We start from the raw sequence: 14,765 nt of genomic DNA, 5'->3' as shown, positions 1-14,765 counted from the left end.
ACCAACAAATACTCACTCATGCAAAAACTCACACACACACGCAAACATTTCTCACTCAAACCAAAAAACATCTCACACACACACACACACACAGAGCGAAAGATCTCTCGTGTGTGTAATGTATTTCCATTAATAGCCTGAGTGATCCTTTGCGTGCGTGCGTGCGTGCGTGCGCATGCGCATGCGCCTCCCGCTGCTGTCCCACTTGGGCTGATTGGATGGAAACAGTCACACAGACGAGCCTTGTTCGAAACCCGACAACACGCCATGGACCGACCGGGTAAGATCACCTCACCCGTTTGTTTTATATCTCTAGTCACATATGCTAAGTGCAGTAGTTTCTTTTTTGTTTTTGTTTTTCTTTTACTGATCTGTGCCGTCTGCCTGAGCTAACATTAGCATGACTGTGTACAACAGGTAGTATTAGCCACTAGCCACAACTAGCACAGAGATCAGCACTGTGGACAGCTCTATCTGTGTCTATTGACTCAATTTCAGTAGGTATGTGTACACATTTTTCAAGTTTAATTCATTTACACGAGCATTATCGGAAATATGTTTTTCAAGACCTTTCCCAGTGATATAAGTATCATTTTCCTGTCACAAATATGAAGAAAGTCACGACTCTTTAAACTCCGGTGAAAATGGATCAATTTATGGTCGACATCTTAATGCAAAGTCAATGGGGGTCAAAATTTTAGGTGTGATTTTTTATTTAAAAAAAAAATGGAATCTGAGTTTCAAGCTTTCATAACTTTCTTCATCTTTATCCTATTTTCAAAGGTTTGGTATCAACGGAAAGCTTACTAAACACAGAAATTCGGATTATTTCAAATGAATTGGTCAATCAAAGCGGCTCCTCACATTCCCTTTAAATGTGGTGCACTCACAGTCTCGTATGGGGACATATCGATGCTGAAGGGGACCATGCGTAATTGCAGCGATGTGTGCGTGAGTGGAGCCTTTTCACTACTCCAGCTCTGCTGTGGCAACGTACAGTGTGAGCGGGCACACAGAAGGAGCTGGTGATAACTGCTGGTGACTTAAACATGTATGCGGAGCTCAATATCCGTCTGCCTGTGCCCTGATCAAATTCACAAAAATCGTGTTAGAACAGCAGTCTACCTTGAATTTAGATTGGCTTGCTGCCACCAAATTGTCACTCCAGCAGGCACATGTCCAAGGGCCGGAGCACACAATTTGCCGGAACACACAATTTGGTGCAGACTAGTCTGCCAAATTGGCAAACATGTGCAGGGAGCCTTGCTCTTGCAGGATAATCAAGATACGCCGGCATTTGGGCCCCGCCGCAGAGGCACGTCTACAAAATAGAGCCCATCCAATTGTTCTGACACTTTCACAAATTCATACATACCTCAGAAATAACACCATCTATTTTACTGTCTGCCATCGTGTAAATGCAAAATGGCTGCCACATCCTGGCACTTCAGATCAGAGAGCCCTCTGGTGTAAGGAACATCAGGCGGCTCCCTCCAGTGACATTAATGGTAAAGATAGCTTGAGTGACATTGAAGGACCATTTGTAAAACAACCCGCTCTTAACTCTTCAGACACTAAGATACATTTGTGGTAGTTTTCATTGAAAATGCATAGTGAGGATTTTCTTTTCATTTGGGACACAATCATAAAGACATTTTGACTTTTGAAGTGTTACCGCAGAATTTTTCTTTTCTTAGAAACATTTATTACCTTTTGTATGATAACAACTGCGAATAATTCAAATACTAATATCCGTACAATTAATTGATTTTCAAAATGAAATTTAGTGTGGTATGGCGTTCCCGGTATTGATTAATCGATATGGTGATGACCCATCTCTCATTCTGCTAAAGGTTTTGGCGGGACTTCATCCATGAGTTTCTCCTCCAGCATGCCAGGAAATGGATTCCCCCCCACAGATCTAAGCGATGTGGAGAAAGACAATCTGAGGTTTGAACTTGCCAAGGTGAGACTTCATTTTTTTGGAAGGTGTCACCAAACTGCCCTCACCCTCATTGAATTCATCTTGTGTGTGTTTTTGTTAACAGATGGAAGAGGAAATTCAGACTCTTAGGCAGGTGTTGCTGACCAAAGAGGGAGATGCTGCAGATATCAGGAGGCAGCTGGGTATGGGCCCTCTCAGTAACCTCAAAGAGAACCTGTCCAAAGGCTGGCAAGAGGTGCAGACCTCTTCACCGTGAGTGCGCTCATCACGTGTTTGAACCATTAGATCACCGTTTTCATTGCTACTCATACCTGCTTGTGATTACGCAACCAGGAATTATCTTCTAATTAGTGTCAGGATGTGTCAAAATGTTTGTTTTTGCAGGTATCTCACAGCCTCTGCAGTCCTGGATGACATCAACAACTCCAACGTGTGAGCGTTTGCTTCTCCTTCTTGAAAAAGAACGTGACATTCATCGTATTTGGGACTCCCTGTTGTTTTTGTCAGGTGCTCACATGTTAAGGTTCCCTCAAAGGACCTAGTGATTGGATTTTCTGAGTCCAATAGGATTGGTGCTCTGTTAATAGCCTTACAGCCTGAATTAGTACAAGGAACAGCGGTATTAGCAGGAGGTCCGGCATGAAGCGTATGTGCAGGCCTTCTGTTACCTTTGTGTGTGTCAAGTAGACACTCTTTCTTCCGCTTCTTATCCCTTCCATTTCCTTTTGGCTGTAGATGTGTGAGGACCAAGGAAGGTATTGCTCATGCAGGTCATGTGACTTCTTCTGCATTGTCCAACATGGGTGTGGTCATCACCAGGAGGCTGACGCAGATGAGGTACCCTCCAATGGCTCCTTTTCATAATGGTTGTAAACAATAGATGCCAGGATACGTCCGAGTGGGAGAAAGTGATTGACTGCTACTAACCTGAACTGAAACCATGACAAAACTTTACTTTGTTTAGGGTTGCGCCACCAACCACAAAAAGGTTAAGTTTTTTTTCAATTAATCAAAATGAATCCAGGGGAACCTGTGGGTCAGGAGGATAAGTTAAGTGAATGTCGTAAGTAGTGTCGTTGTTGTACAGACAAGAGCGCTAGTAGGCACTTCTAAAGGGACAGACTCGGCCCTCCATTATCGGGTTTGCAGAAGGCATTTTCTCACAGGGGTGTGTTAACATCTGCAAGCCACCAAAGGATGAATCACTTCAAGGTTGAACAATTGCTCAGGCTTTATTGAACCAAAAGAACACACACGACTTGAAGCGCAAGTCAAAGTAACGAAAACGTAAAAAATGACGACAAAAGGTCGGCGTACATGTAGATAAATTGCAAACAAAAAGAGGTGGACAAAACCCCATTGGAAGAGAGGCACTGGTAAAAGTACAAAAAATAGAATCTTACCTACACTAGGGGAAAAAAAGAAACAAACACACCTTACGTAATTCTGAAAACGACGAAACAAAAAGCCAACAGATACAAGTAATTAGCGAGGTTAAACAACAGATATGGCGACAGGCAAAGCAGCTTGAAGGGCGATATTCCAGCACCTTCCTTCTACTGGAGCGGCACGGAAATACCAAGCAGGTGCTGCTAGGAGGCTTCCCCCCCCAATGAACCAGGCAAGACACAGGGAAAATAACATCACCAAAAAGCAAAAAAAACTGAACCTGACAGTGTGTGTGGGGGTGTTGGTCCATCTGTCGTCAGACTGGGTTTCTCTACTGTCGAGCACATCCACCTCAAATATTTGTTGGATTGTTGACAAATGACCCTGATACTGTATTTAATTCGCAGCAGCCACAGCAGGAGGAGGGGGAATAAAATTATAACGTCTAGCTGACAAATTGGCCTGTGAAAGTACAACCCCAATTCCAATGAAGTTGGGACGTTGTGTTAAACATAAATAAAAACAGAATACGATGATATGCAAATCATGTTCAACCTATATTTAATTGAATACACTACAAAGACAAGCTATTTAATGTTCAAACTGATAAACGTTATTGTTTTTTAGCAAATAATCATGAACTTAGAATTTTATGGCTGCAACACGTTCCATAAAAGCTGGGACAGGATCATGTTTACCAGTGTGTTACATTAGCTTTTATTTTAACAACATTCAATTAACATTTGGGAACTGAGGACACTAATTGTTGAAGCTTTGTAGGTGGAATTCTTTCCCATTCTTGCTTGATGTACAGCTTCAGCTGTTCAATAGTTCGGGGTCTCCGTTGCCGTATTTTAGGCTTTATAATGTGCCACACATTTTCAATGGGAGACAGGTCTGGACTGCAGGCAGGCCAATCTAGTACCTGCACTCTTTTACTACGAAGCCACGCTGTTGTAACACGTGCAGAATGTGGTTTGGCATTGCCTTGCTGAAATAAGCAGGGGCGTCCATGAAAAAGATGTTGCTTGGATGGCAGCATTGGTTTCTCCAAAACCTGTATGTACCTTTCAGCATTAATGGTGCCTTCACAGATGTGTAAGTTACCCCTGCCATTGGCACTAACACAGCCCCATACCATCACAGATGCTGGCTTTTGAACTTTGCGTCCATAACAGTCCGGATGGATCTTTTCCTCTTTGGCCCGGAGGACACGATGTCCATAATATCCAAAAACAATTTGAAATGTGGGCTCGTCAGACCACGGAACACTTTGCCACTTTGCATCAGTCCATCTTAGATGAGCTCGGGCCCAGAGAAGCCGGCGGCGTTTCTGGGTGTTGTTGATGAATGGGTTTTGCTTTGCATAGTAGAGTTTCAAGTTGCACTTACGGATGTAGCGCCGAACTGTATTTACTGACATTGGTTTTCTGAAGTGTTCCTGAGCCCATGTGGTGATATCCTTTACACATTGATGTCGGTTTTTGATGCAGTGCCGCCTGAGGGATCTTCGAGTTTAAAGAATGTCCCATTTTACTGTGGCAAAAATTGAGCAAGTGGGGTCTCCACTAAATTTCAAGCAAGTCCAGTCAAGTTATTATTTGGGCCAAGCAAGTGTATCTTGCTCCGTGGCACCTACACTATATTGCCACAAGTATTCACTCACTTGGCTTGACTCGCATACGAACTGAAACCTATAATACGTCAATTCTGTCGCGCCCTACACTGGAATTCAGCATTACAACAGCCAAAACCGTCACTTCGATATAAAGTATGCAGCCCCTTGTATGTGATGATTCTACAACATTTTTATTCAGTTTTGAAGGACAGTGAGTGGGGAAAAATACGGATTCTTCGGAAGAGGCAATTGTAAATTCTTTATTATTGCTGCATTATGTGCATGCATTGCTTGGGTGGTATGAACTTTGTTTATTTTACGGCATTCTCCTTCTCTCGCTTTCATCAAAAGTATACTCTTTGAATCCAAAATGGATAATTTTTTACGCTCCCTCCCTCCCTGTACTCCGCATCACAGTAGGGGTCGAACCGACTAGTCAACTAGTCACTGCGTCAACTTGACCACTTTGCAGTGATGGTGATAGCAAAAGGACGATTAATTAATTAATCAACAGGTGGTGTGTCCATCATGCAGCAAACGAGCGTGCATGATGGACACACCACCGTGTGGCAATATCTTAATAAAAATGAGACGGGTCGCACGGTCAAAATATGGACGTTTATCCTCAAATATAACAAACGCACCCATCCTAAAAAAAAAGAAATCTGGTAACGCCCGCTGAAAAGCAGCCTTAAATCCTCACATCAGCCGTCAACAAATTCACCAAACGGCCTTCTGTAACAGTGAAAGGACAGACAATATAGCAAGTAGCGACCATGCAGTTGTGTTATGTGAATGGGTGTTACACTTTTACAGTTTCCGATTGTCTGCGAGGCCGTTAAATTATCTCAATTGGATTGGATGAGTGAGCGTCTGAATGTGATTCCGTTAGCGTTGAATAGTTTTCCCCCCCTTAATAAATAAAATCTCCATTTAAAAACAGCATTCTACGTTTACTTGGGTTATCGTTGTCTGATATTTACATGTTTGATGATCTTAAACATTAAAGTGAGGATACGATGCAAAAATATATGCATTTGAGAAGGGGGCCAATACTTTTTCGTGGCACCGTATGACTTAATTCAAGTCATGTGACTCGAGTGTCCAACTTCTGCTCCACCCAAGGTCGAGTAAAATGAAATGACACCAAAGCTAGTTATTCATTTGTGCTTCTGTTTTTTGTGTGTGTGTTCACGCTGCAAACACAGAGCTCTGCCTCTTCCGAGCCCACCACGGTAAGCTTTGCGAGCATACATACTATATACAGTTTAATACATGTCAGGATAATGCTCAACTGTCTAATATACATCTCTCTCATGTCATGAAAGCACGCTGAGCCACACCATGAGTGTGCCATCTATGAGGTGACTATGTGGCAATGCAATTTTTCAAACTTTACTGCAGTCACAAATTCAAGAAAATCTGAACAACTTTTTCTTCTAAGACACTCCTCTACATTCAAGTCTTTGGAGGAAATGGTTGGCAGTGTGAAGGTGAGTCGATTAAGGCAGTGATGCTCAAAGTGTAGTATGAGTACCACAAGTGGAATGCGAGTGCTCTGTAGTGGTACGTGGAAGAATCACTGAATTAAATTAAAAAATAATAATAATTAAAACATGCAGTGCAATCAGATGTATTAGGATGAATCTTGTAGTGAGGCATACATACAGCCTGTTTTAACTTTTTTTTTTTTAAATCCAGTAGAGTACATTTTTAACTTTTCAACTACTACATTCTTAAGTACAGTTCAGTTGTATTTAACTTTTAAGTACAGTACAATAGATTTGCATTCAATCTTTAGGAACTGTTTGTTTTTAAAAAACAGTATTTAAGTACACTTTTTATTTACCTTTCGTGCAGTACATTACAAATGAATCATGAAGTATTTTTTTTTGTCCTTGTAATTTTTAAGGGGGGTGGGGAACACTACATCATTATTGATAAACAATTAAGCCTACGACATTACCGTATTTTAATATTGTATTTGGTCATTTGCTGGTACTTGGAGAGCTAAGTATTTTGAGGTGGTACATTGTGTCAAATGTTTGAGAATCACAGGCATGTATTTTTTTCCAGAAGAGAAGATGACTGGCAGTCTGAAACATCTGGCTTTGAAAGAAGATCCATGTTCTTCACCACGTCAGAATGATGTTTTCCAGTTATGTTGTTTTTCCGTGAAATGTAATATACCAGCAACAGTACCAACATGTTGCACTTTCCTAAAAAGAAAAGATTTAAGCTGTGTATGTTTCATTTTAAATGTCATTGAATGTGCCCTTGTTTTTTTTTTTTTTTGCATTTTGTTCTCTTACTGTATCCAAAGTGAAGTGAATCATGGAATTTCAGTACAGTACATTATATTTTATAAACAATAGGTGAGATGGATGATGGCTATCTGTGGCAACTGTTGGTAAGGATTTTTATAGCTCTTTAAAACCAAGCTATGTAATAAACTGATTTTTACTCTTACAGCCCGAGCTATAATACAATTATGCTTTGGGTATTATTTCTTTATTTCTTCCAATAATCGAAAATATTATAATTCTTTATTGTTCACCAAGGTTGAAAATTGTCCTTTTTGATATTTAGTCGGCGGCACGGTGGACGACTGGTTAGAGCTTATTTTTCTTAGTTTTATATCCTGTGTGTTTTAAGTGATTGAACCAGCACTGTTGTTTTAAATGCAACAGTGGGGGGGGGGGGGAATACGATTCCAAAACAACACTGGACCTTTTGGAATTTGGTCTTTAGAATGTGGGCGTTACATTGTCAGTAGTTTATGGAATTAAACAAAAACATTCATTTTACTCAAACATCTTCTTCTTTTCCTTTCGGCTTGTCCCGTTAGGGGTCACCACAGCGTGTCATCCTTTTCGATGTAAACCTGTCTCCTCCTTCCTCCTCTCTAACACCAACTGACCTCACTACATCTACCAACCTTCTATTTGGGCTTCGTCGAGTTCTTGCCTGGCAGCTCCATCCTCATCATCCGTCTACCAATATACTCACTATTTCTCCTCTGGATGTGTCCAAACTATCGAAGTCTGCTCTATCTAACTTTGTCTCCAAAACATCGAAATTTGGCTGTCCCCCTGATGAGCTCATTTCTAATTTTATCCAACCTGGTCACTCCGAGACCGAACCTCAACATCTTTATTTCCGCCACCTCCAGCTCTGCTTCCTGTCGTCTCTTCAGTGTCACTGTCTCTAATCCGTACATCATGGCTGGCCTCACCACTGTTTTATAAACTTTGCCCTTCATCCTAGCAGAGAGTCTTCTGTCACATAACACACTTGACACCTTCCTTCACCCGTTCCAACCTGTGTGGAGCCGTTTCTTCACTTCCTGACCACACTCACCATTGCTCTGGACGGTTGACTCAAGTATTTCAAGTCCTCCACCCTTGCTATCTCTTCTCCCTGTAGCCTCACTCTCCCCCCACCACCCCTCTCATTCATGCACATTTATTCTGTCTTACTTCGGCTAATCTTCATTCCTCTGCTTTCCAGTGCATGCCTCCATCTTTCTAACTGTTCCTCCACCTGCTCCCTGCTTTCACTGCAGATCATAATGTCATCTGCAAACATCATGGTCCACGGGGATTTCAGTCTAACCTCATCAGTCAGCCTATCCATCACCACCGCAAACAGGAAGGGGCTCAGGGCTGATCCCTGATGCAATCCTACCTCCACCTTAAACTCCTCTGTCACACCTACAGCAGACCTCACAGCTGTTCTGCTGCCCTCATACATGTCCTGTATTATTCTAACATACTTCTCTGCCACAATACCACAGTTCCTCTCTGGGTACTCTGTCATAGGCTTTCTCTAGATCTACAAAGACACAATGTAGCTCCTTCTGACCTTCTCTGTACTTTTCCATCAACATCCTCAAGGCAAATAATGCATCTGTGGTACTCTTTCTAGGCATGAAACCATACTGTTGCTCGCAAATACTCACTTCTGTTCTGAGTCTAGCCTCCACTACTCTTCTATAACTTCATTGTGTGGCTCATCAACTTTATTCCTCTATAGTTCCCACAGATCTGCACATCACCCTTGTTCTTAAAAATGGGCACCAGCACACCTTTCTCCCATTCCTCAGGCATCTTCTCACCCGCTAGAATTCTGTTGGAACAACCTGGTCAAAAACTACACACCCACCTCTCCTAGATGCTTTCATACCTCCATCAGGACCAACTCCTTTTCCATTTTCCATCCACTTTAGTTTCTTTCTAACTTCCTGGTCCTTGTCTACTCTTCCTTCTCTCTCATTTTCCACATTATTTTTTCCATCTATCCAGCACGCTGCTGGCACCAGTCAACAGATTTCCATCTCTATCCTTAATCACCCTAACCTGCTGCACACCCTTCCCATCTCTATCCCTCTGTCTGGCCAACCTGTAGAGATCATTTTCTCCTTCTTTAGTGTCCAACCTGGCATACATGTCATCATATGGCTCTTGTTTGCGCTCTACGTCGTATCTCAATGTATTCCTTTTTCCTCTCAGTGTCCCACTTCTTCTTATCTAACCTCTTTCCTTGTATGATTTCCTGTACTTTGAGATTCCACCAACAAGTCTCCTTCTCCTCTTCATACCAAAAGATACACCAAGTACTCTATGCCGTTCTGTCTGATCACCTCCGCTGTCGTGGTCCAGTCTTCTGGAAGCTCATCCTGTCCACTGAGAGCCTGTCTCACCTCTTCCTGAAAATCCGCATAACATTCTTCCTTTCTCAGCTTTCGTGACATGGTTCTCTGCTCTGCCTTTTTTGACATACTTGGCAAATAAAGATGATTCTGATTGTCTTCTTAATCTTCCTCCGCACCACCAGTCATCTTATACACCGCCATCCTATGCTGTCCAGCCACACTCTCCCCTACCACTACTTTACACTCAGTAACCTCCTTTAGATTACATCGTCTGCACAAGATGTAATACACTTGCATGCTTCTACCTCCGCTCTTGTACGTCACCCTATGTTCCCGCCTCTTCTGGAAGAAAGCGTTCACTGCAAAGTCTACCACCATCTCTCCCTCCAAATTCCTTTCCTGGATGCTGAACTTACCCATCACTTCTTTATCACCCCTGTTCCCGTCACCAACATGTCAATTACAATCTGCACCAATCATGACTCTCTTTCTGTTTGTGATGCTCTATAATTTTTTTTCCAGAGCTGTGTGGAAAACTTCTAATCGGAATGATTGGTTTCACCGTTATTACCGGCGACTAGAGGGAAACTATTAGTCCCATTAAAAAAGATTGTCACAAGCGGTGCGGGAAAAGTACACTTCCCTGACCGGGAATCGAACCCGGGCCGCGGCGGTGAGAGCGCCGAATCCTAACCACTAGACCACCAGGGATATACAGACCTAAGTAGCAATAAGATAAGATAAATAAATGCTTGCAAACGCTTCCGGTTTACCGTGTATTGGTTTTAGCGTTTATATGCCATTTAGGGCGGTGTGTTCCAGTTAGCAGCTCCAGCTTGTTGACAAAAGCGATTTATTTGGGTCTGTGACGTCACCGTGTTCTCACAGGCGATCCACACGGTCACGTTTCGCGTCCACGCCTCGCCACAGTCCCCGCCCGCCCGCCCGCCCGCGATTAAAAGCAACCCGTCCGCCCTTCTGCGCCAGACTCTGCCGTCGAGTGACCGAGAGAAGGTCAACACCGTCGCCGCCGATCCACAAATGGGCCCTTCGAACCACTGAGCAGCTCTTCTGCCATCCGAACCTTCCAACCGCACCAGCGGCCAACAACAGCCTCCCGATCTCAAGCCAAGGGTAAGGCCCGCAAGTATCGACTTGACTTGTTTACGCAGCGCCAGATGTGACATCAGGGGCGTTGGGGGGGAAGAAACCGTGGCCTCAAAACTGGAGGAACGTGCGAGCGAAATGTTCATTTGTGGTTTTAATAGAATCCCCGTGAGCAACTTGGACGTGTGGGTTAAGAAAATGGTGCGCGAGAAACGACAATACACGACGTCCTTAACGTTGTACATGAGCAACGATCAAAAGTCTTTTTTTTTTTTTATGGATCTCGGTTTCCTTGCACATTTCTGGCCAAGTGAGGCTTTTCGCAATGTCTTTGTAGCTCATCCCCAGCCTAAAATAAAAGTCGATGAGAATATCCCGGTCCATTGTCTTCATCTCCAGCCTCAAGCTCTACTCAAGCGTTTCGACAGACTGTGCGCTCCATTTGTTTACCTTCCCAACTGTCCAGTCCACAAATTCATATTTCTTGCTCACTTTATACCTATATTGTGCGAGCGTTCTACCTGAAACCCCTTTGCCACAACTTAGTATTTGGGGCTGTATTATTGAGTATTTTGTGCTCACGAAATACATATAACGTGGGCACGTTATACCTACCCCATAGCCACAAATGAGTATTTAGTGCATACATTATAAATATTTAACTTGCACATTGTACCTACCTCGTTATCACAAATTAGTATTTCATGCACAAGGTTAAGATACCTTGTGGTCATACTGTATATTAGCATTTCCTGGCCACAACTATATCCCGGCCCCCCATGTTGCATTTGGGTCTTCTTTTTTTATATAACATATATATCCCATTTATATTTTTGATATAACAATAACAGTGGAAGCTTATGGTTTCCCTGCATACAACAGTGCTTTTATTCATCAATGTTTATTTGGGCAGCTGTATAAGCGGGCTTGTTTATGCATCATGCGCAGTACGTCGTGGACTCACCTGCTCCTTGAAATCCCCAAAGCCATCTGCTTATCATGTCGAGTTAAGCTGCAATGCCTTCATCTGCTCCTTAAGACTCCAAGCTGGCCTTCCGATTGAAAATACTACAACCCCTTTACATTTTTCTGTGAACTCAGAAACTCCCCCCACCCCCCACTCACCCCCCCCCCCCCCAAAAAAAAAAACAGTTTAACAGTAGGGAAACATGTTTCCCCTCTACCGTACAATGAAATCCTTAATACCGAAACAACACGGTACAAACAAATGCAAGAGCAGCATTTAGGAGGAATGTTATTAGTCTAAATGTAATTTAAACAATTAAAAAAAAAAAACATTAATAGCTTGCATTTGTAATAAAAGTAATTTATTTTAAACATTGTGTAACAAAGGTGAACAGTATTATATAAAACGAAAAAAACTGCAATACAGCTGACATGCTGCCATAAGAGTCTGTCGAAAAGAAGAGAATATGTAACACAGATGTATTGTTTTTGGATCACTGCAAACTCATGTTGCGTTCTCTGGCCCTCAGGTCCCCACGGTTTTTATCCATCGGTTAAGCGGTTTTCCATCTCAGGTCGGAGAAAATGGCAGCGATTCCATCAAGCGGCTCCCTCGTTGCCACCCATGATTACTACAGAAGTAAGTCGCAGGCCTTCAGCACATATCACACCTTTTTACTGTATTCTATATACACTAAAAGCCCACCAGTCACAGGGGATCGAGACAGAGCTTTGTAGCAAAAAAAAAAAAAAAACACGATTAATTGAAACCCCCTTTAGACAGTGAACACCCATTTATTCGTGGTTTGACATTTGTGGATTCACCTATATGCTGATTTTGTTTTTTTTGGGGGGGGGGGGGGAATTAATGGCTATTATAATAAGCGTCATTCTGCAATTTGCGATTGGACATGTGCCCTATCCCCTTGCGAATAGCCGGGGTCTGCTGTAGAGTCATTGCCTTTATTAACACTTAAACCTGTAATATACCACAAACTATGATTGCAAAACAATTTTATATCATTTTCCAACTAATCTTACATTACCTTTAAAAATAACAGTCCTACAGATGATTTGACATAACAAAACAAAAAAATACCCCAGTAGGGCGCACGCTTCCACTAACAACCCAGGCTAAAACTTAGCTCCTCCCTGAACATACAAAGCTTCCTTCAACATACTTCCTTGGCCAAGTACTACTTTCCTATTAGCCAGGAGACTGGCACCATCTTGTGGCATCTTAGAGCGTTATGGAATGAGAACAAAAACATGGCAGTGTTCCCCTGCTGTATCGCGGTTCGTTATTTGTGGGAGACTGTAGTGTAATTTTTTGAAACAATCATTTTTTTCTTTTAAATGAATTTTTTCAGTATACTTACTGTAATGCCCTCGCACGTGGGAAAGGAGACCCACGGTGGAGGATGCACTGCTCAGCTGCTAATTGAACACCCGAAGAACAGCATGAGCACGCGCTCGTGCCGCAGCCGCTGTCAACCACAGCTCACACCCGTACACTCGCACGCTGACGTAACTCGCTGAAACCAGGCGAGGATCCACTCTGCTGCATACAATGAACGTGAATGCGTGTGCTTTGCAGGGCGCATCGGCTCCACCTCCAGCAGCAGCTCATGCAGCAGTGCTGAGTACTCAGGAGAGGTCATCCCACACCACCCTGGTACGGAGCACTAGCACTTTTTTTGGGGTGGCTGTTCTTGCACACTATCTGTAAGTGTGATGTGTGCTCCCCACAGGACTTCCGAGACAAGACTCAGGGCACTGGTGGACCTCCTTTTTCTTTGCAAAACCCGGAGCCGAAACCCCAAAGTAAGCTTAAGTGAAGGGAACGGCCTGATGTGCTAAAGTTTTGGGTGTGCAAAAACTTGATTGGTCATGCAAACAGCTGATCTACTAGCCGGGCACATCCAGGATTGGGTCTGCCAAATGGGCAAACTTCCAGCACAGCTCATTTTGTGTGCTCTGGCGGAAGTTAGATGCAAATAGATTATTGTGGCACGTGCAGTGTGGTTATATCGCCTATGTCAAAACTCCTTCCAACTCCTTGCGTGTGGGTCATTTCAGCGCACTATATAAATTGATGCTGACCTCTCCCAAAGCTGTTTCTTGGGCGTTCTGTCCCAGGTTTTTACACATACATCCGATGACCACGTACTCAAGACTAGATGACTAAAACATAGTTTTAAATACAGCAGTCTCTGCCTCTTTTACACCTTTCGCCACAGCACCTGCAATCTGCTAGTGAGTTAACACGCAATTTGGGATCTTAGTACATCAGGCCGGTAGTTATTTTTGTTTACGGTTGACGCTCAACTGTTGCTTCGGTTGTGTGCTTCCAGAAACGGAAGCTACACATTGGCCAATGGTCAGGTGACCTGCATCGCAAGGGAAATGCTTCTGAAGCGACAGCTCAGCGAAAGCGGCGACATCGGGAAGTTTGAGGCCTCAAGCCTGCCTCCGCCGGCCTCCTCCTCTTCCTCTTCCTAGAGGCCCTTTGCCCTCATCTTCATCCTCCTCCTGTGGTTTTGTCACTGCCAACTTGCTATCGCGGTCCAGATGGAGATGGTGGCGGTGACGATGACTCGCTTTTTTGCAGTAAATAGATAGCCTTTTTGTTTTTGCCTGTATAGTTTTATTTGTACGACGACCAAAACAAAAACAAACAAAAAAACAAGGTAATGTTTTTCATCTGTTTTCTTCTTGTGATTTCCCAATGTTGATAAAAATAAAAAGAGAAAACTACACTATTGCTGTCCGCACCGTATTTTTGGGACCCTGCCTGTGAAGCTCTTAACTGCATGACCTCAGCAGAGCAGTTGTTTCATAACGCAAGCTGTCTTGTGTGGTTTGGCGACATTGATTGGCCATGATCCATTGTGCTGACACAATGCGCCACCAAATTTGCAAAAGTAAAGTGAAAGAGAATTAAATCCAGTCTTAAACGGAGAGAGGCAGCTGCGAAACATTTGTGGGTCATACTGTAAGCAAGTCTTGCTGCCATTCAAGTAGTCGGAATGCAATCATTGTAATATATAGGTGATATAGGCTACAATCGAATCATTTCACCTCAT

The 14,765-nt window shown here is 43.1% G+C and overlaps 2 protein-coding genes and 1 non-coding gene across 3 annotated transcripts; 2 read left to right on the top strand and 1 right to left on the bottom strand.

Moving 5' to 3' along the window:
- Nucleotides 1–204: 204 nt before the first annotated feature.
- LOC133399039 (tumor protein D54-like) lies at nucleotides 205–7,759 on the top strand. The gene is made up of 9 exons (XM_061670154.1): nucleotides 205–280; nucleotides 1,854–1,966; nucleotides 2,049–2,197; nucleotides 2,330–2,377; nucleotides 2,681–2,782; nucleotides 6,161–6,187; nucleotides 6,281–6,316; nucleotides 6,397–6,445; nucleotides 7,029–7,759. The coding sequence occupies exons 1-9, from the start codon at nucleotides 268–270 to the stop codon at nucleotides 7,038–7,040; spliced, it is 549 nt and encodes a 182-aa protein (XP_061526138.1). The 5' UTR covers nucleotides 205–267; the 3' UTR covers nucleotides 7,041–7,759.
- Nucleotides 7,760–10,245: 2,486 nt separating this feature from the next.
- On the bottom strand, nucleotides 10,246–10,317 carry trnae-cuc (transfer RNA glutamic acid (anticodon CUC)). The gene has a single exon. It is a non-coding gene; the product is annotated as a tRNA-Glu (tRNA).
- Nucleotides 10,318–10,558: 241 nt separating this feature from the next.
- Nucleotides 10,559–14,438, top strand: ppdpfa (pancreatic progenitor cell differentiation and proliferation factor a). The gene is made up of 5 exons (XM_061674015.1): nucleotides 10,559–10,740; nucleotides 12,210–12,319; nucleotides 13,277–13,354; nucleotides 13,431–13,503; nucleotides 14,034–14,438. The coding sequence occupies exons 2-5, from the start codon at nucleotides 12,265–12,267 to the stop codon at nucleotides 14,179–14,181; spliced, it is 354 nt and encodes a 117-aa protein (XP_061529999.1). The 5' UTR covers nucleotides 10,559–10,740; nucleotides 12,210–12,264; the 3' UTR covers nucleotides 14,182–14,438.
- The last annotated feature ends 327 nt before the right edge of the window (nucleotides 14,439–14,765 follow it).

Source organism: Phycodurus eques, chromosome 1 (genome assembly GCF_024500275.1).
Source record: "Phycodurus eques isolate BA_2022a chromosome 1, UOR_Pequ_1.1, whole genome shotgun sequence".
NCBI lineage: Eukaryota > Metazoa > Chordata > Actinopteri > Syngnathiformes > Syngnathidae > Phycodurus > Phycodurus eques.
Note: the sequence above shows the minus strand (reverse complement) of the source record. Positions and strands in the feature narration are given on the sequence as shown.

Coding starts and splice junctions, on each gene's coding strand:
- LOC133399039 (XM_061670154.1), top strand. Junction 2,378..2,680: donor GACATCAACAACTCCAACGT/GTGAGCGTTTGC, acceptor TTTTGGCTGTAG/ATGTGTGAGGACCAAGGAAG. Junction 6,188..6,280: donor CCTCTTCCGAGCCCACCACG/GTAAGCTTTGCG, acceptor ATGTCATGAAAG/CACGCTGAGCCACACCATGA.
- ppdpfa (XM_061674015.1), top strand. CDS start 12,265: ATGGCAGCGATTCCATCAAGCGGCTCCCTCGTTGCCACCCATGATTAC. Junction 12,320..13,276: donor CACCCATGATTACTACAGAA/GTAAGTCGCAGG, acceptor TGTGCTTTGCAG/GGCGCATCGGCTCCACCTCC. Junction 13,504..14,033: donor CCCGGAGCCGAAACCCCAAA/GTAAGCTTAAGT, acceptor GTGTGCTTCCAG/AAACGGAAGCTACACATTGG.